This window comes from Neolamprologus multifasciatus, chromosome 3 (assembly GCF_963576455.1).
Source record: "Neolamprologus multifasciatus chromosome 3, fNeoMul1.2, whole genome shotgun sequence".
Lineage (NCBI taxonomy): Eukaryota > Metazoa > Chordata > Actinopteri > Cichliformes > Cichlidae > Neolamprologus > Neolamprologus multifasciatus.
In genome coordinates this window covers 21,707,198-21,728,929 of record NC_140441.1, presented here as the reverse complement: position 1 = coordinate 21,728,929, position 21,732 = coordinate 21,707,198, and the positions used below count along the sequence as shown (strand labels likewise).

General features: G+C 41.4%; 1 protein-coding gene across 1 annotated transcript in view; it reads left to right on the top strand.

Annotated features, from left to right (window-relative positions):
- stim2b (stromal interaction molecule 2b) overlaps positions 1-21,732 on the top strand; it is a 58,911-nt gene that overhangs the window by 23,725 nt on the left and 13,454 nt on the right. The window contains exons 2-4 of the mRNA XM_085155515.1: positions 1,388-1,518; positions 17,294-17,405; positions 19,599-19,710. Coding sequence (XP_085011641.1) covers positions 1,388-1,518; positions 17,294-17,405; positions 19,599-19,710 — 355 coding nt within the window. The remainder of the gene's footprint in view (positions 1-1,387; positions 1,519-17,293; positions 17,406-19,598; positions 19,711-21,732) is intronic.

The following is a 21,732-nucleotide window of genomic DNA, read 5'->3' as shown; positions in this document are numbered from 1 at the left end:
CGGAGCAATTAAACATTCAAAATGAATCACTTTCGAGGTGTGCGGTTGTCCGAGTTGCCCAGCTGTGCATTCAAAAACGGCGTGTTCATTGGCTCTCAGGGAAGAGCTATTATTAGCCGTATAATGTGACTTCTTACCGCCTCTTGTTTGCATTCTGTGAAGCCATTGCGGTGGCGCTCGTGTAAACGCACTCGGAAACGCCGCCTGTTGCCAAGAACACTTAAAAACCTGATGCATGTGTTTGGGTGTGTGTCTGTCTCGCTGTTGTATTGTTGGCCTTCAGTGCTGTGTAGCTCTATAAACAGCAGGGAGCATCATTATTTGTTAGGCCTTGGGATGACTTGGATTCAGTTGTTGTTTTTACAATATAAGTGTTTTAAAAAAATGTTCTGTCTTTGTGGTTTACAGAGGGATGTCTTTGCACTTGTGATGTATGCATTTGTCTTTTTTTTGTGCGCTTGTTCACAAACCGTGGTTTCTGTGGTTGTACACATCTGCCTCTGTGTGTGGTTTTGTGGCTCCATTGAGACAGTTTGGCTCTTAGCCAGCTGAAACTGTCCATCGCTAGGAAGGCTGGAAGTAATGGGCTCATTTCCCCCTTTGGGACGGGACGGGGCTGAATAAAAACAAGAGAGAGAGGGGGAATGTCTGGGGACGCTGCAGGAATGATAACAGCACGCGACAGAGCCCGGCAGGACCGCCGATTCGCCTGCACGCTGCTGTGACAAAAACACAGACATCATCGTCACCTCAGCATTTGTAATAATTGAGCTATCGAAGTCTTTAATTAAAGAAACACTAATGAGCACGTGGAGGATTCTCCTGTAGTGCGCTTTCACGTCACGTGTCCATTTCAAACACGGAAGTGGAGCTGATTTTAATAAATGCCTGGAGCGTGGGTGTGGTCGGGGCTGTGAGAGCAGGTGAAACCATGTAAACACACGCTGTCAAAGACTTTATTATCATAACCCTGCATTAGCATATCACCGCATACCCATCCAGCGGCATCTTAAGCTTCTTTGTTTCAGAAACAGTCAGCAAATAAAATCTAAACGCTATAAGAACGACGTTCCTCTCTGAGAATATAAAAATAACCGCCCGGTCTCTGTTCGCTCTTTTTACTACATATCATCCCGGTGTGCTCTTTGTTTTGTTGGCACTGTAACCTACATTCTGCTCAATGTGCTGCCTCCATGTTCCAAGTATGCAGCGAGTGAACAACATAGCAGAAATTCCTTGAAATCCTGGGTAGCATTTAGTAGAGCTGGTTTTACGAATGCTCGCAGGTGTAACTTTCACCTGTTTATACTCAGACGAGAGTACTGCTTTTGTTAATCTCAACCTTTCCCTTCTCATCTCTATTTTTCTGTTTTGTTTTGTTCTGCAGACCCCTGCCTCATAGTGATGCCGCCGTGCATGGGCGAGGCCGACCGCTTCAGTTTGGAGGCGTTGCGACACATCCACAAACAGCTGGACGATGACAACGACGGGGGGATAGAGGTCAATGAGAGCGTGGAGGTGAGCACGGGGCATACACCTTTGAGATTCGGGCGGTTACAATGAATTTTAGAAGATGAGTAAGCAGAAAGTTAGCTATGAAGAGGGTGAAGAGTTGAAAGGTGGCGGGTCCAGATGACATACCTGTGGAGGTTTGGAGGTGACGCGGAGAGAGGGCAGTGGACTCGACCAGATCTTTTAACACAGCTGATCTGTTCTAACTACAGAGGGATAAGGATGATCACGTGAAGCTGCAAGGGTGGAGGTAGTGAAGGTGGATGAATTATAATACCTGGGGTAACCCATCCAAAGCAGCGGACAGTTCACTAGACAGGTGGACATGAGAATTCAGAAACTGTGCAGCAGGTGGAGATGAGTGTCAGGGGTGATTGGTGACAGAGGGTAAGCAGCAGGAGTGAAGGGGAAGGTTTAAAGGGACAGCTCAGGCTGAGGATGTTGGAGACAATGTTGGAGATGTGAGGCTGAGATTGTTTACACGTGCGCAGTGGTGGGATAGTGGATAATAGGGGTGCAAGAATACACAAAATTCACGGTTCGATACTTTTTCGATACAAAAAAATGTTCATGCCTTTTTAATTTGTCATTTATTACATTTATAAATATATATTTTAACTCAAAAGTACAGTTTTTAAATTTAATGTTGCTGAAACAACAAAATAATAAAAAAAATAAATCTATCTGATGGAGAAATCACTCATCTTTGTAAAAGAGAGTTTATTACATCTCTTTCCAAAATAAAAGCTATACTATACGCTTCTTCTGGGCTATATTCTCAGCAGCATATTAAAAATATCAGGTCCCCATCAGGAGAATCTTGTGCTCAATGACTCGGGTAAAGTTTGTAGCATGCGTGCTTGTTGTTGTTGTCTGCTTCCACTTGTCTTTGCACTAGGATGATGTCAGCGTAAATGTGCAGTCATATTCGTTGTGTTCCCACTAGTGCTGTCAGCGTTAATCTGAAATGACGTTAACGCCACAACACTGCAAAACTCCGTTAACGAGCTACCGCAGATCGCCTCGTGCGTGGGGCTGGATGGCGTCAACACCTTAACAAGCTAACTGCGCTAACGCACTAGTTCCCACCAATTGAGCATTGCGTGGCACATCCGACATACTGTTTTACTTAAGTCCATGACGCGCTTACCTTCAGGGTCATATGTCACATGAAGACCAAAATAGTTCCAAAGGCCAGATCTGAATGAGGGTGGGGGAGGTTTAATTTGCCATGTTGCAACGAGCTTGGCTTCTGTCTTGCTAGCTTGCGCTGCGCTCAGTGGATCTGCGCTCGACAGTGCAGCCTAGGCGGAGTAGTTGAACGCAGATCCACTGAGCGCTCAACACAGACAGCATTGTCAGAAGAAAAGTTGATAAAATAAATTTAAAATTTTGTATTGTTTGATACATATGCGTACCGAACCGAAAGCAGCGTTGGCACGACAGAGGAGGATGTTAGGGTTTGGCTGAGGTGGAGCCAGATGATCCGCTGTGTCCCGTAAGTGTAGGTGAGCTGTTCTACACAGTCATAGTGAAAACATTTGATTTACAGGAGGCCTAGTCTCCATCTTCTTTTTATATATTTTGTCCTCAGCATATCTCCTTTACTAAAGTAATATAAAAAATCCCGCCAGTTGTGTTACATTCCTAGTTTTCTGATTTAATTACTGCTTTGCTGTAAAATTTGTGACCTCTCTGACTATAAAGAAACATAATATGGCAGGTGCTAGGCTGATAACAATGAAAACACATTTTATAGTACAATAAGCTGCTGCGGTTACATAATTATTATACCTAAATTGCATTTCTGTGAAGAAGATTTCACAAAGTGTATTTTGCCCTCTGAAACACACCCTGTTGTTTAACAGGCCACCCAAATGGTTAAAGTTGACCTATTATTTTATAAATGCAACTTGCTCCAACTGATTGCTGAAAGCTGGCAAATCTGAGTAAATGTTTAGTTTACAAAGCTAAGAGTGAATAAATGCTTGTGGCATTGGATCAGTCAAAGGCCACAAGTCATCAGAGGAGACGGCCAAGTCAGCATTCCTAACATACAGACACATCATCGAAGACGCACACGACTCTTTACTTACAGTTTCATACGACTTGTGAAGTAATTTATCATTAAATGTTGAAACTGTTCATATTTATAGTTTTATCGAGAGCGTGCGATGACTCTTTTTGCTTTTTGAGGTTAAACTAAAAGCGTTTAGAGCTCCAGAAAGTCGTTTGGAAAAGTTTTACTTCTGAGTAAATAAGCTGATGTTAGTAGTTGAAGAGGTGAAAATATCACCGGTACTGTAGTATGTGTTTATGCATGGACGGTGTGCGTGTGTGTGTGTGCTGGAGGGTATGGCTGACATCTGAGATCACGCTGACCTGGTGTGCCCTGTGGGTCTCTTGGTAATCAGCCACCTCCTTACATTGAAAAGCAACCACTTGGGACTGCAGTCACATTTTCTGTGCGTGTGTGCATGTGTGTGTGCATATGTGTGTGTGTGTGCATGTGTGTGTGTGTGCATGTGTGTTTGCTGGCAGAGACGTTTTTAACTGCCTGAGAAGTGCTGGTGTGAGAAACCGTTTATACCCCACAGCCCTGTGGTGGCGCCTCAGTAAAGGGCCGGATGCTGTGTGAATCCCGTCTAAAGACCTCCGAAGGCTGGAGTGTCGGAACTGGACCTCAGCCCACACGGAGGAGCTGTGTGTCCGTCCGTGTGTGGATTACCGACGCCTGCGTGTACAGTATACGAGTGCGATACTGAATGTCCCCATGCTTAGTATCACCTTTTGGCTCAGTAAAGGCAGAGGCTGATCGTTTCTTTCATGTTGTTTTTGGCTGTTTATTTTTTACCTAATATTTTCGAACCCCTCCTCTGGTCTCCTGAGACAAATGGAGTCGGGTTTCAAAGCTGGGCAGATTTATTTTATCAAATTAGTGGCTGTCCATCAGTTGGCTCTATGAAAGACGAGCAGGAGACTGTGACTGAAAAAGTGATTTGTCTTTTTTCGGCCTCATCAAAATCCGGCTCACATCACGTTCTGACCTTTATGACCACAGACACACTGGACGTGTAAAATATTTTATACGTCAAAAATATTTTTCATACAAAGAGCATTGATTTTTTCAAATCGAGCGAGGTTTTTCCAATTTTTCGAATCTAAATCAACAAATCTGACCAATCAGACCACTGCAGAACCAAGTTAGTTGGTGCTTTACAAAGATAAAACAGTGCAGTAATGCAGATAAACGAGACTATACAGTACTCATTGCAATTCTTATTCTGAGAGCATGAGTGCATTCACACAAACAACTGTGGCTACATGGACTGAATCTTAGGCTACATCTACACTAATCCGAGTTTTTTAAATGGACTAACAATGAGGTGGAGTTGTTGCTGCCAGTAACACAAAAGTACAAAGTTGCAAAAGCGAGTGAGAATTAAGGAATTTGAAGAAAAGCTTTCTGGAGCATGTACAAACTGGTATTAATCTTTAATAGGGCTGTCAAAATTGAGAGCAAACTTCTGTATAATGCCCTCTTTAATCTTAGTTTAATTGGTCACATGACTGGTTCACATGACTAAAATGCATTGTTCTAAAAAGTCTCTGTTTACGCTTTCCACACTGCGCTGCGAAAACGACGTTTTCAAATGTATCCACTTTGGAGAGCATTTTCAAAAAGCTCCATTCTCCTTGACCAAAAACGCTGTCTCAGTGTGGATGGTGTGTGCTTTCAAACGAAAATGTATTAGTGTGTGCCTTATGTAACGCTTTTCTATTCGGTTGAGCACTCCAAGTGTTTTCCTACTACAGGTCTCACTCACACATTCAGAAATCACTTTTATCTATGCCTCGGAGCTTTCCAGCATTTACACACACACTCATGCTTTGATGGAAGCATTGGGGGCATCTTGGCGTTCAGTACCTTGCCCAAGGATACTTGGGTATGTGGACTGTGGGAGTCTGGGATCAATTCACTGATCTTCCAGTTGGCAGACAACACGCTCTACTGTCTGAGCAGCACTATCTAGTGTACTCATAAGCACCAGAAAGCTGGCTACGCAATGGGAGGGACCACTAAGAAATTTCAACCACTCATCGGAAGCTGACAGGAGTAGCAGTGTGGTCTTCTGCTGCTCCTGTCAGCTCCTGCTTCAAGATTCAACATGTTGTGGGATCGATGTCTCTAAACCCTACAGGTGACTGTGTGGGAAAAGCCAAGCAGCAGATCAGGACTTGATGAATTACCCAGAGCAGACCACTTGGCACCAACAACCACTCGCTTAAATAATGTTAATTACTTATTTTGATGCTCAGTTTGAATTTCAGCAGGTCGTCTTCCCCATGTCTACATGCCTAAATGCACCGAGTTGCAGGAAACCGGCTGATTAGATATAAAAGTGAGCAGGTGTACCTAATAAAGAGTCCAGGGACTGCCGTGTGCTAAATAAATGTGCACCTAGAGAAGGAAGTGAGACACAGTGTTTGTGTTTTTCAAAGTTTGGTCTGGTCCGGCAGATTGCTCTGCAGTGAGTGGGGCCGACAGGGCCGAGCCTTTAACCTCAGCATACACAAAAACACAGTGCAGGATCATAGGCTGCTCTCAGGCTTATATAGGCTTAGTAGGCACGTTTCATAGGTTATGTATCCACTGTTTCCACAGCGGAAGTTTAATATACATTTTTATAAGTGACTGCGCAACCGGACAAAAGAATCTGTAACGTTTAAGGTGGAAATTTTACCTGTGTGTCTCTCAGTGAGTCAACATCATGAGCAATTAAAATGTGAATGACGTTCAGCTGGATCATGGTAACTCCATGTTAGTTATTTCCTGAGAAGGACGGCAACCCCATGTGTACCTCAGTGATCCCACAAAACCTTTAAAATATATAATAAAATTCAGATGTGAAATAGTAACTATGTAATAGTAATGAAATTCTGCGTGTCTTTTGGATCTTGTTGTTAGTTTTTCTGAAATATTTATGATGAACTGAAGCCTGGTAAGTCTGTATTCATGCAAAAGGGATTAGAAAGAGAGCTCTTAATGTAATAAATGGTAATTAATACAACTGTATTTATGATGTGAAAGTTTGGTTTAGGGGTTTGTGGGCTACAGTTAGCCATTCGATCCCCTGTTGTGGTATGTGGGACGACGGGTCGCATTCTACCAGCAGTTTGATTTACAGTCAGGCTCTTTCTAGCAGTGATGAGCTGAAAGGAGGTACACAGTTAAGAGGCAGACTGACGTGTGGGGTCAGCTCACATCTGGCCTTTGGCAATCAAGACCTAATCACACTCTTGCCCCTTTGCCACCTGGCTGACACCCTACACCCTCTGTTGCACTTCCTCCTTTCCCTCTTTCCCGCTACCTTTATCCCAGTAAGGTGACATTTATCATGTCATGACCACGAGCATAATATTTGTTTTTCATGACAAAGATTTCAAGAGAATATTAAGGTGGAAGTCAAGTTCAATTGAAGTCATGTTTCCACAGAGGTGGATGATGTATGTGACAGTGACGCAAGTGGCTTTGTGGTCATGTTTTCCTGTGTCTGTATATTTGATAGAAAACATGAGAAAACCTTTCTATAAGGCAGATATGATGGAGGATGGCTTTCCCAAGTGGCATCTGTGTTGAGCCCATTTATTTTACACACATAATCCTCTATTCAAGCTCTATTGGCTGTTTGTATATTAACATCGCTCAAACCTTAAGCACGTTTACACGTTGTGTAAATATGATCTTCACATCATTTAGAGAAAGAAATTAATGCTTAGCAAGGCAAGGCCATGACAAGCCTGGAGAACTATTCATGTTTCAGTAAACTGCTGTCCCTCCTATTTCCCATTCCCCAAGCAAAATAGAAAGAAATGAAGGGGTGGCTCAAGACTTTTGCATTTCAGATGCCCACATTTGAAAAAGCTAAATATTTCCATTACATAGTAAAGCTTTGTTTAGCTTCCCTAGCATGATGAGAATGTCATTACAGCGTGATTCTGAAAGTATGAAGGCGATCTTTTCACACAGCGCTGACACATGAACCTGTTTCACCTTTAAAATTCTTCTGTAACTTAACTACAATCACTGTCGCTATGGAAGATGGAAATAAATCCACAGAGACAACACTGACCGCACGTCATATCACCACACAAGTAATAAAACATGCGCACGCAAACACACACACACACACACACACACACACACACACACACACACACACACACACACACACACACAGGTCATACACAGTCTTCGCCTGTATTTGAGTACAGATTGAGCTCTTTTTGCTCATTTTGACCCCAATCTCAACGTCTGCCTCACTTAATATCTAGTTTTTAATACATAAGTTACCACCTTAAACGTACTGTCAGCACGGGGTGATAGAGGAGTGAGAGCAAACAAGGAAGTATAGAGGCCAACATATCTCTGTTCCCTTTGCACTGGCAGCGTTCACTTGACGTGTCACGCCACATAGATATCAACCAGGATGTTGAACAAAAAAAAGAGGCTTGGGCTGCTCTGAAAGTTCACTTTAAGAGAGGAGAGTCATAAATAATTGTCACGGCAGGGTGAAAATTTACCAGGATTCAATGCAACTTTATTTATATAGCGCCAAATCTACTGTCGCCTCAAGGTGCTCAAGGTAAAGACTCCACAATAATAGAGAGAGAATCCTACCAATCAAAGCATTTTTATCATCATCATGTTTGAAGTTGTTTCATATATAATATATTTATAATCTGCACTCCCCTAATGTGGGTCTCCAATCATCCATCAGGTTTTTCTTTCCTCCCTCTCTCGTTATCCTAAATATATACCGTTAATATATATATAGAAACCCATAAATGTCACAGTAATATTTTTTTACAGTCTTCTAAAAGCATTTGAAATTTGACGAGGAATCCAGCCCAGTTAAACATAATCCCGTCTCTTATTACACCGCGAGTCTGGGTCTTGTCGGGTGGTTTTGAGTGACGTTTCGGGGTCTGTTTCTGAGATCAGTCACCGGGGACGGCAGGTGCACGTCTTTGCCTTCAGGGTGCTGAGCTGCGTGCTGCTCGACTGCCAAAGGGACGTTCGACTGGATCATGTTGCATCACTTGAAATCACATGGACACAAGCCAGATCACAGCAAGTGGCGATGCGGTGGTGCTACTGTGTGCGTGCTTTATTAGTTCCTAACAGACCGTGCATAATAACTTAGCAGCAAAATTAGACTTGCCTGTGAGAAGCCTGTACCAATATAAGCGTACATTATATATTTATTATTTGTGATGAGGCTGCTATGATGAGAAGAAACTTGAGGAGGAGCCTCATGGAGCATGGAGGGTATGGTATATCTATAAAAAGAAGCTTCTTGAAGGTTTGTTGACTTGTCTGGAAATACCTTAGAGGGAACATTCAAATGAGATTTTAGTCACAAGTCCAAGCTTTGAAAGAGGACAGAGTTTGTGCATTAAGGTGTTAGCTGCAGTGCAGCAATTAACATGTATGCCTTCTAATTATCTCTTGGTACTACAACATTGCCAGAAGTGTCAGTACTGTGTCAGCAACTGCAAAGTGATTGCACACTCTTTGTCTTTCTTTATAACTGGGCTGGTTTATTTATTTTGACCTGAATCAGGCTGGCAGTTTCCCTTTACGTCTGAGAGCTATGCTAAGCAAAGCTAATCAGTGCTGGTTCTAGCTGCATGTTTAATATGTAAATAAAATAAAAGGTAATGTTCGTGCTGATCTCTCTTTAAGCAGTTAAGCATATTTGTTCCTAAGATACTTACTTCTTCTACTTACTTTCCCTAAGATAAGATATCTCCCCTTGCAGGCAAACTCAATTTTAGATCTCCACATGTTAGTTACTGCATTGATGAAGCGCACAGTAACAGTACAATTACCCAAGCATGTTTTTGATGGTGGGACGAATTGCAGAACCAGGACAAAACCATAGAATAAATGGAAAAGATGTACACAGCCACCTAATGTCATTTACTGGTTTCTATTTCCCAGTCTTCCCCTTTGATGCTAACATTGAGCCTAGTGTTAGCATTGAAGGTGCTACTGTCTTGGTTTCTTGGTTGTTTAAACTAATGTTACAGAGAACAAGAATATTAATTAAAGCCTCAAAGGTCAAAATAAGTAAAACAATCACTATAAGGAGAATAAGGAGAAATGTGTCATCTGTGAGGTTAGCAGTGCTAAAACTATGCTAAAACACATTTTTATCAGCTGTTAATGTTACATGTGTTGTAGCATTGTTTGATGTGAATAGCTCTCTATGTGTGGTTAGAGGCTCAACAAGTTGTAAATGCCGGCAAATAGCAGCGGTTAGTGAGTCAGTCACAGTTAAATGCTGCTTTCACCATTTCCGCCACCTCTCTATTTGAGATAATCCCATGATATTCATGCTGTGTAAGCAAACAGTCCACTAAATCAAAGTGTAATAATAGGAGTAGAGAAATTGTGACACAGTGACTTTTTCTGAACGTTTATTTAAGAAAGGCTCTTGTCACACAGGCCTAGAAATTAATTCATGACTCCATGGCAACCGCCAACTGCTAGGGAAAAATGTGTAACACAAGCCTTAATTTTTACCAAAACAGGTTATATAGATGCAGAGATGCAAATCCCTCCTGGGCTGCATCAGGAACAGCATCCAGTTTAAAGAAAATAAAAATAAATAATAATAATAAAATCCGCTAACTCAAACTACCTCCTGTGGTGACTCTTTGTGAATACGGATGCATTAGCCTGGTGATCGATGGAGATATTGCCATTGAGGGGCAAATGGTTCTAAAGTTAGGGGCATTAATGGAAGAAAAAATTCTTGGCAGCAGAAAGCAGTATGATGTCATAGAAAATGTCCTGCTGGATGTTGGATGGGGGTGGGGGTGGGGGGGTCAGTACACAGAAGGTATGGTTTGTCCTCTTGGTACCAGTGAGGCGAGACAAAAACCATTGTCTGAATCTCACATAAAGAGAGTTGGAAGAATAAAGGCATTAGCTTGTAAAAGGCCTTCTGATCTCCCAAAGTAAGGTTTTATTTTTGCTGTCGAACTGATGTGAACGGAAAAAAAAAAACCTGCTGCTAATGACTGAACAGAAAGTTCAGACCTCGGCTGTTCTAAGAATAACTTGATAAAACCCAAAGAGCATGTGACATGATCTCCGAAAACACGTTTTAAAAACTGTCAACCCAGAGTACAATGTTACGCAAAACGACACCCACTTTGATCTTGAGCGAAGTAATAAGCCTGACTGCACAAAAAAAAAGGGATGAAAAAGATTTTTTATCATGGGAGCTACAGTTTCACAAAAGTCTGCCCAGCTGTCATGTGAGATAAATCAGGTGTACCTCCTGGTAGTTCACGTTATAATGAATTGCAGCCAAGTGCACCTCACCTTTTGTTCCAAATCTGCGACATATTAATAATAATTAATCAACTTAATTATCCTCCTTTTGCAGACTCACAAACTAATGGCTTTCATTAACGCTGAGGTATGCTGTTGATTAAAAATATCATCACTCCGGGTTATGGTGATAGATAAGTGATGGATGTAATAACTTCCAGTAATATTAGATAAGCTGATGAGGACAGATGGATTGATACAGTAGATATTTGGGGGGGGGGGGGGGGGGGGGTGAATAGAGTCTAGACTGTTTAGAGAAAGCAGAGACTCATGGGAAGTATGTCGCCAACTCCCCCCAATCTGGAATCTGATATGAAGAAATCTGTCTTTGTTTGCTGTGTACGTGTCTGCCTCGCTCTGAACATGTGCCACTCTCTGTCTGTGTATGTAGACATGTTGTCGTATTTTCAGGACCGAGGCTGTCTATCCCTGGAAACCTAAAGGACGTTTGATCACTTTGCAGAAATATATTCTGCAAGCTACACACTGTGTCTGTAACTATCACAGCTATCGGGCTATCTTAACTGTTAACCACAGAAGCCACAAAGACCTATCATTGCATTCATGCCTCTTAGCTTACTTTATATGGTCCCATAAAGCAAAGGCAAAGCTGCCTTTCAACATATGCAAAGAGGCCCTGCTAGTCTGCCTGCAATTAGTTTCATGCTGCAGCAGTGCAACCAATTGCTGTTGCTTTTAATATAACACTCGAGCAGCTATTTGTCTTATACAGTTGTTCATTTACTAGTGCTAATGTGTTACTTGTAGCATGTGTTATTTCAGCTTGTTGTTGAGCAAATGTGGCCATCAGGATATCTCTCAAGGTCTGCAACAGAAAGAATGTCTCCTTATTCGCCATCCTTTGTCTTTTCTTATCTGTGGTGAAATGTCCTTGAAGTTCACATCTTTGCCAGCACCACTTCATATTTTTCTTTTCATAAAGTGAGCATTAAAAGGCTTTTCGAGACACTAATTTAGACTAGCGATGCACACATCGCGGTCCCTCCAGTGACTCAGCAGGCCGTCAGTTCCTTTAGCTGGTGCCCAGTGTTACGTCAGTAGAAGACAAATTTGCATTTCTATTGTGAAAGAAGAACATGGCAAATGTTCTCAGAGGATTTTTGTTCTCAACTGATGCAGTGAAACTGCCTTTCAGAACCAAATTCGAATCCTTTGATACGTGCAGACACAGGCAGCAACACGTGGACTGTCAAGATTTTAGGTACAGTGTAAACTGTAGTTTGTAGATTTGTTACTCTTAAAATGAAATTCCACTGATTATAATTTGAATAGTCTGTGCTGTTCCATGATTCTTTCATTAATGAAACCAAATAATTGGACTGGATTCTGAAAGCTTTCCATGTCTTTTTAGATCACCCGATAATTCTTTTTCTGACCAAATACATGCAGAACTAACGACACATCAACCGGGTGCATCTGCACTTTGTAATAAGCCCAAACACATAGGAAGGAAATTTACCTAAAACTGACTTGTCCTGCTAGACCTCAGTTCAGTGTTCGATTATTATTACAGAGATTATTATTACAGAGAGGATGCTGTAGGTATTAAAGGTACTGCAGTGCAGTGGTTTGAATCATATCTATCTAATAGACTTGATTTTGTTCATATAAACACATTAAGGTTAATTATGGAGTTCCACATGGTTCTATGCCAGGGCCACTTCTGTTTGCATTACATACGCTTCCCTTGTGCAAAATCATTCAGATACCCAGCTTCATCTATTCAAACCAGGTGACACACACCAATTAGTTAGTCTGCAGGAATGTCTTAGACATAAAGACCTGAATGACCTCTAATTTCCTGCTTCTAAAGATAAAACTTAGGTTACTGTTCTCAACCCTAAGTTATTGTATTTGGGAGACAGACAACCTCTCTACTTTTTAAAGCTTAAAACCTTCCTTTTTGATAAATCTTATGCTTAGAACTGGATCAAGTGACCCTGAATCCTCCCTTAGTTAAGCTGCTGAGATCTTCCTGTGATGCACTCACCTTTTTAATCACTATGACAGAGGTGTTGCAACCAGAAGCCACAGAAAGCCAATGACCTCAAATGATAACAAACTATCTGCTGTTGGCGTGAAGCAGTTGGGTCCCAATTTCAACTTTCCTCAGCTTCAATTCAAGAAAGCCGCTACCCGCGATAGCAAAGGATGTTGCTGACTGGCATGTGACAGCTTGGTTAAAAACGTGAAGAGTGTTACCTAGTCAACCAGATCCCAGAATGTCCATCGGTGACGAACTGTCGGCTATAAATCGATGTACGACAAAACAAATGTGATCATTTTGAGCATTACATAAAATGACAATACCGCTAAGCAGTGGTATTTGGTTGCATAGTGGTCATCACTGTTCATTTTTAATTTAGTTTTAGTCGTAGACTTTTGAGAAAAACATTTTGTTTTGGTGATAATTAAGCGATCGCAATCTTTTTAGTCTCGTTTTAGTGGCCTAAATCTCATAAAATTGTAGCAGACTAAATCTAAAGCTGATTAATTTGACTAAAATATGTAGTCTAAAAGTTTGTCGTAGTTTTCTCAAGAAAAGCGTCTATTTTTCCTTGATTTCACTGGCATATTTTTCATGAGAAACAGGGAGCATAAGAGCTAATCATACCGTTTCCCAATGGCGAATCCACCTTACTGTACGAGGAGATTACTTCTGATTGGATCACTTCCAAACTGTCAAGCCTTTCCACACAACTTGATTAGTTCTGGATCTCGTTTCTCCTGAATATTTTCATCTTTTTTTTATTTGCTGACAAAAGTGTTGATGCATTTCATCACAGTTTTTACGCTCATTAGCTTTTTAAAGCCCATCAGCGATGGGGTCTTGTCGCGGGCCGGGCAGGCACGTGAACACCCAAGTTTGTCAAAGCTATCCGGTTGTTAAGTCTGACATCACTAGCCGTGTCTGGGCCTAAACTCCGCTGCAGGTCCATATATCAAACGATCACTATGGCATTACTGAGAGTTGAAAAACTGTCTAAAGTCTTTCATCTTTAATAAAATGATCAGCGTTCTGCTCTACCAGGTGTAACAATTGAGTTTAACATCCAGGCATCCATGAAAACGGAATTTATGACATTTAACGGAGTTAGAAGTTAGCAGGAAGTTAGCTCGCTAGCTTCTATCTAAATACAATATAGCATGTCCTGACTGCGGGGTTTTGGAAACAAATTAAAACGTACAGCTCTGTCATCACTTCCAACATAAATGAAGACAGAAAACTAAACAGCAGTGACGTTTGTAGGGTTAATGAAGTTTGGCTAGCTGGTATTTAATGATGTGCTACGTGATCGCTAGCGACACAGCTATGTTAGCATAATATAAACAAGCTAACTTTTTTTCCACTCGATAAAAGTTAACGTGAGTGTTCTCGGTGGTCAGGAACAAATGTAATCGCATGGCAGGATGCTGTAAAAGGACCAAACTTCAGCCAGGAGAACAACTGAGATAATTCATCCACAATACGAGGTTAGTCATTCATATACTGCTGCATGGGCTGGGCTGTAGTTACATCCTAAGGTTTTAAAAACTGAGCTTAAATAAATGATTAGCGGTAATAAAAGCCGAGGGAGGTCAACACTGATCACTGACTGTTTTAGGAGCTTTTTGAGATTAAATAGAAGAAAATACAAAACATTAAACATGTTAACAACACAAAAGCCATATTAAATGCAGACTACTTTAGGCCCGGAAGTAGGATTCGTCACGTCATCACTTAACGACCGGATAACTCGAAAACGAAGCAACACAGGATTTTCAAATTGGTACAATACAGGTGCAGCTACTCCTGGTGACCTCAAGGTCAAGTTCAGATTTCAGCAAAACATGGTGGCCATGTTCCCCTGCTCAGCTGTAAGAACTACAGCCATGATTCGTGTCTCGATTAATACGCTGAGTCACACACCAGGTTTGCGTGTGAAGGTCGGATCAAGCTTCTGAATAAACACACAGTTGACGCACTTTAATCTCACGTATATTGACACAGTAAAACGCAGGAAGAGGCCATAAACATGAATATTTTATGGCCTCTGTTTCTTTTTTCTTTTTTAAGTTACAAGTCTGCATTATCACCCTGTCTGTATCATGTCTTGTTTCTCTGTTTTTCATGCCAGTTATCCGTTGTGTGTTAAGAGATGTATGACTTTGCGTTGACAAAAGAAGCGATTCGGTCACTTTACTCAAGTTAGTGGATTCGAATATATGAGCGCACGCAGACACGAACCGCGCAGACAGCTTTCAGAAAAGATTTAAAAATGATCTTTCTCCTGTGACAGCAGGAATGCTGGGAACATTTGCAGCAGACAGCCTCTCAACAACAGACAGCTTTTATGTATTCAATGTCAAACTCACGGCGTTTCTTCAGACTCTCTGAGCACGCTACAGAGACGCGTGAAAGTGCCAGTTGATTTTGGCAATGGATTCCCGTGTGCGCCTATACATCTGTGTCACACGTGCACGTCGTTCAAGATGTGTCATTAAATGCTTTTAGGACTTCTTCAAAGGAATGCGCAGTCGAGCGGCAATGACAACAGCTGTCTTGGTGCGAGCACACGATATTTTTCTAGTTGTTTTAGAGACTGGGTGTGCTGTTTTATCCTTATCAAGTCAGATGTGAAGCTCATTGATCTGTAATTATGATTCATAATTGTCTGAAATGTCAAAACACCCTCGGCTGCTGCTCAAACATTCAGTCCTACATGATTAGAAGTACCATTGTCTGCTGCTGCTGCTGGTGGGGCAGTTTTGTGCTTCTTGCGCCGTCGTCAGAAGGAGGCTCTGAACCTGCGGTACATTTTATTCACCTCAGACATGTACAGACAGTTTTTCTAGAATTGCGAACAGTATATTGAGCTCCCTGCAGATTACACCTAAGCTGAAAACTCAGGAACTTTTAATTCTACAGCTCGGGCATCTTTACTATTAATTGCATAAGCTTCTGTTTATCTGTCCCTTAACTGCAGTTAACTGCATCGAGGTGCAGACGTGTCTGTTCCTGCTGTTCTTAATCTAAATTTGATTGCATGCGTAAACAAAAAGGGTGTTTTTGCTTAACATACCTGCATAAAGTTAGATACTTCTTTTATTCATTTTTAGATTTGAATAGAACCAGTAGCTTATGTTTTTATTATGTCGGGAAATAAAGAGTTAGGTGGGGATTGCAGGATTACTTTGATATTTGGTCATACTTTGCATCACAGTAAGGCTTCCTAGGACAAATATTTGTACATGGAAAGGTACATGAATAATAACATGTCATTCATGCATTGCTCAGGTAGATTTTTATCTTTTCAGAAACAGATTAAAAGGGACAAATCATGGGGAAATATAAACTAGAAAGAAAACCAAGTGTGTGTGTTCATTTGAAGAATACTGGTTAGTGATTTTTCGTTCAGGACATTTTCAGAGACTGTTTTTATTAGGTCAAAGCACTTATTAAATACTTATTATACATTCATTATTATAAACAGACCTTTTCTGTGACTTGTTTCCAACTTATTTGATGCAGAACAGGCGATACACAAAAGACGGTGGACAAAAGAAGTGCACAGTCCTTCTGTTCCATTACAAGATTTTAGGTGTTAGTCACATACAGATAGCTTGTAAATGTGTTGTTGTGGTTCTTGATATTGCCTTAAATCTATCAAAACAACTCTTCACCTTATTCAAATGAGTCTAGAAAACACTCACAGCAATTTTTAGACGTCACGTTTACAGGTAAGCATGATGCAATAGGACCGAGCTTTACTGTGTGATATATAAGGCTAATTACCTATCAGAAACAACGAGGTTTGAATTAGATGGCATATCAGGTTTTACATCAATGCCAAGGCCACACACACATACAAATATTGTTCCAAGATGAGTGCTTTGAGGTGTTTTGTAGTCAGCCATGATCCTTGTTGATGCCACCGGTGTTCTGGCAATTCTTTGTGGGTTTGTTTGCTACAGCTCATACTCCACAGGGGCATTTTTAGTTTTAGTCTACCAAAGGAGGACAGCTGGAAGCTGAAAGCACACACACAGGTGGAAGTGGCGCCTCTGCCATGGGTCTATTTCTCCTTTCAAAGTCCTTAAAAGGAAGAAAGCTGAGCAAAAAGAAAGTGTGTGTGTGTGTGTGTGTGATCCAAATCCAGACTTTTAGGCAAAGCCAACTCTCTGCGGCTCCCTCTGTCAAAACCACACATGGACATACAAAGACAAGCACAGCCATCTGCATCCCCCCTGGAGATCTTAGTGAAAAACACTTGTTTTAAAATGTTCTCTGCAAAAAACCTACAAATACATCCATCAGGATGATTCTGAAAATCTGTTGAAACTCACTTGTCTTTATCTCTCTTTTCCTAGTTCATAATAGAAGATATGAAGCAGCAGCAAACCAACAAACACAGCAACCTGCACCGTGAAGACCAGCACATCACTGTGGAGGAGCTGTGGAGGGGCTGGAAAACCTCTGAAGGTAAAAAGCAAGCAGGTTGACTGAATTAATGTCATTAAAAACACAAAAATCCGCATAAATGTCCCGCATGAGATGGTTGGTACTTTGACACATGTAGGGAGGCTTGCTATAAATGATACCTGTACTATAATTATAGTGGAGATAACAGGGAGTGAGCAGTTAAACAAGGAAGCACTTAAAAAAACAACCAACCTATTTATCGGGAAGACGATATATACCAGTTTCCTGCAGGGAAACAGGAAGACAGCCAGGGGGCAATCCCTAAACAAGTGTCTGTTTTTATAGCACTCAACAGTAGTCGTGCATGTTCACTCCTGGAGCTTCCTGTTTCAGAAATTAATTTAAATTCAGTTCAGTTTAATAATATAATGCCAAATCACAACAACAGAGAAAGCCCTAACAATCACATGACAACTGAGCAACATTTGGTTACAGTGGAAAGGAAAAACTCCCTTTAACAGGAAGGACTTGCTGCAGAACCAGGATCAGGGAAGGGCAGCCATCTGCCATCGTTGGGGATGAGGGGAGGGGGACAGGATAAAAACCATGTCTATATTTATCTATGTTTCATAAAATCCTTATGCAAAGATTTTTTAATCTCGAACCGAGTCTTGAAAAAGAAAGAAATTAAAAATATGCTGAAAGTAGACGACGGTGTACATAGGAATGAACTGCTCATCCCATGATGCATTGCAAATCGCAGATTCCACAGCAGCTGACTTCCAGCCTTCTTGAATTTAATCATTCTCATTTTTATGTATTGTTTAATAACAGTTTGAATACGTGCTGTAGTTTGTGACGTCTGAAGTTTCAAGCTCACTAAGCAATCTGATGCTTGTGGGTTTAGTCGACAGTGACCTCCACCAGTTGTAGAAGTTGCTGTTTCAGTTTAGGAATGTGGGCAGTGTGGTTAAGAATAAACCATGTTTTCGTTACAACATACTGTTGTTTCACAGCGTCGTAGCTAATAGTCATAATCAAAACTGCTATGGAGAATGAAATGCTACTTCCACTATAGCAGCGCTGTAGCTTTATTTGGTAATATAATAATACCCAGAACCTTCTTCTTTTGAGATGACTGTGCTAAAGTCAAAAATGACCTTAAACAACTTTATGATTCTCTGACACGTCAGACGGACTTCTGCAAAAAGCCAGGAGTGAAGGAGCGAGCGAACATCTACTGACATTTACTCAAAGAGAACAAAGCGTGAGCTTTTACTCACTCTGAATATGGAAAAAGTGAAATGAGAGTTTAAGCAAACGCACTTCCATTCAAGAAACCCAGCTGAAATTCTGAGTCGTTTCAGTCATCCTTTATTTGTAATATTGTAATTATCAGGTTCTCAGGGGCAGTAGAAAAAAGTAACGATTTGCCTGTTGAGATGTCCTTGTAAATGGCAAAGTGAAGCTGTGTTTACGCCACTGTGTCTCATCTCCTCTCTAATTCCTTTTTTATAACCCGTGACATATGTGGTTTATCTGCAACCACAATCTGTCTTTCTGAGCTTGTTTGTGCCTGTTTGTTTATCACGCTGATGTATCTGTGCAGCTAACTGGGTTTTAGAACAAGTTCTTCACTCATGTTTGAAGCAAAAAATAAACTTCCTAGATTTTTGTTGTTTGAATGCTTCATGGGTCTTGGTAAAAATAAAATGTAAGTAAAGCCTGAAGCTTGGTGTCTTATCCTGAATCATTTTTCCCACCGTTACATCTCTTCATTTACTCACCACAAAGTTAGTGTGTGTCCCAACATAACTTTGGGACTGGCTGTGGCCCAGAAAGTAGAGCCTCCTCCAGTCTGCATTCTGAGGTGTCCCAGGGAAAGGACACCGAACCCTAAAAAGTGCTGTAATAGCACTTCGAGTGCTCGATAAGAGTGGAAAGCTGTGCATTATAAATGCCAGTGTGTTTACCGTAACAGCAAAATGATGCAACGGCAATTAATCTCAACCTGGTAATGAAACATATACTAATTTACCCGTCACACAGGGAGGGTTTGTGTGCAACGAGTGCTTTTAACTTTGATGCTTAAACCAGACTGAGAGTGCTGTCGTGCTTTGGGGGATTTTGGAGGAATGCAGAGGAGCAGATAACGAGCAGTAAATCATCTTAGTTACTGATCTGTGTGTGTGTGCGCTTTCAAAGATAACAAAAACATCTTCATTTTTCTGCTCCCCTCTTTGTTTTTATCAGTCCACAACTGGACCACGGAGGACACGGTGTGGTGGCTGAAGGAGTCGGTGGAGCTACCACAGTATGAGAAGAACTTCCGGGACTTCCGGATCACGGGGAACACTTTACCTCGGTCAGTACCGCACGACTCAATCAAACGTATCAGCTCTGCTTTTTTTCTTTTCCTGGGGCAACAACATAATGACACAACATCTGTGGGAATTTGCAGTGTGCCACATGTAAATGGAGTCTTTTCTTTTGTCATTTGCTTCTATTGAACACACTATGCTACAGTATCTGAAAGCAGCCTTAGCTTTCATTAGTCTGTTCAATGCTGCCCACTGCTGGTTGCAAAAGGCAACACAGCCAATAACAGCACAACTTAAGAGCTCTTCTTTTGCTCTTGAATGAGAAAACTTTCCAAGGCTTGTAGGTTTTTTCTTTTCCAAGACAGGTCATGAAGTCAAATATGCAGCAGTACCCAAAAATCTATGAATGCTCTTGAACTCAGAGTGATGTCCCTGACTTCTCACGATCTGCTGTGAACCTAATTGTAGGTCGGTGGCTCAGTCTTTTAAAAGCGCTCCCAGGATATGAAAAATTCCTGCACGCCCCGCAGTGAAGATGAAATTTAAGGAGCGTCGACATTACAGAAAAATATTCAGATGGACTGTGACTCACTGCACTCTGTATTTACGGCATGAGAAGACCGGAGGATGGTGGGTGGCAGGTTATTGAAGAGCTTCATGTTACGCCACAGAGCTTATAGGAGCTGACTCATGAAGTGATGTCACAGCGAGAGGGGTAGGGTTTCATCAGCCTGCCATGTTGTCTGCGCCGATTAAGACGGTGGTGGCGGCGGTGGTGTGAAGAAGACGTCCTGGGAGACGTCGGTGTAGAGAAGGATTGAACTCTTTTTCTGTCACCACGTCGAGTGTGTTTGAGCTGAGAGTGTATCACTAACTCTGTTACACTCACAGGCTGCCTAAGAGATGCACGCAAAGTCACAAACTGGTTTCAGCATTTTGGCTGTAGACATGTTGGTTTTTATGGAGCTAATGCTAGCTAGCTTTGTTAGTAATCTGTGCCCATAAACTATATGTAACGACAAATTAAACACACCATTATATAAGTCAGGTAAATGCATTAAATGTTCCACCCAAACAGCTGCCCCCTGCCTGAGCCTGCCTCTGATGGAGGTTTCCTCCTGTTAAAATGGAGTTTTTCCTTCCCACTGTCGCCAAGTGCTGTATGGGGTATCGACTCATTGTTGGGGGTTTGGTTCTAATATAACCTTAGTTTAAAGCACCTGTCAATTCAGTTGAGTTTTTCTTATTTAGCTCCACATTCATAACAACAGCTGCCTCGAAGCACTTCATATATTAAAAAGAAATCCAAACAGTCAGATGACTGCTTATGAGCAGCACTTGGCGACAGTGGGAAGGAAAAACTCCATTTTAACAGGAAGGAAACTCTGATACAACCAGGCTCAGGTAGGGGGAGCCATCTGCTGCCCCGGCTTCAAAAAAGAGGGGAGGGGAGGGGCCCAAACACACACTGCGACAGAGAGAGGCAGGGTTTAATAATTACAAGACAACCTTTAAGGTAACTGTTGTTGCGAAATGGAACTGAACCCTAACAGGCACCAGTAGTACAAACACAGATGTTGATTAGCTGCACATGCCCGTGTCAGCCCACCTGTCAATCAAAGCTATTTCTAACTCCAGTATCCAGATAAATTCAAACAAAAAGTTATAGACATAAAGGGAGGAAGCTATCTATGGAGGTCAAGGCTGTCTTGTTTATCTGGCTGTAAATATGCTTTTTAAAGTTGAGCTTTTTAACATTGGGGTCTTATGGGGAAACAAGCTGGGCTAAAGTGGCCAATAGATAAACATTTTTTTGCTGTTTTCGTGTTGTGTCTTCTCGTCTAGTGTGATGTTACTTAGCCGAGTCGCTGTTAGGAGCTGCTGTTGTAATGGGTAACGTTTGTGTTGTTAGGATAAGGTCATGTGAAGTCAGAGTCATTGTAGTTTGTATTGATTTTATTTCATTTTTTAATGTTTCTCTTCAGCTCAGTGTAGTTTTGGCTGTTCCTGTTGTTTAAAGCTGCTTGTGTAAGGTTTAGTTTTTATGCAGAGTGCATTTGTGTGAT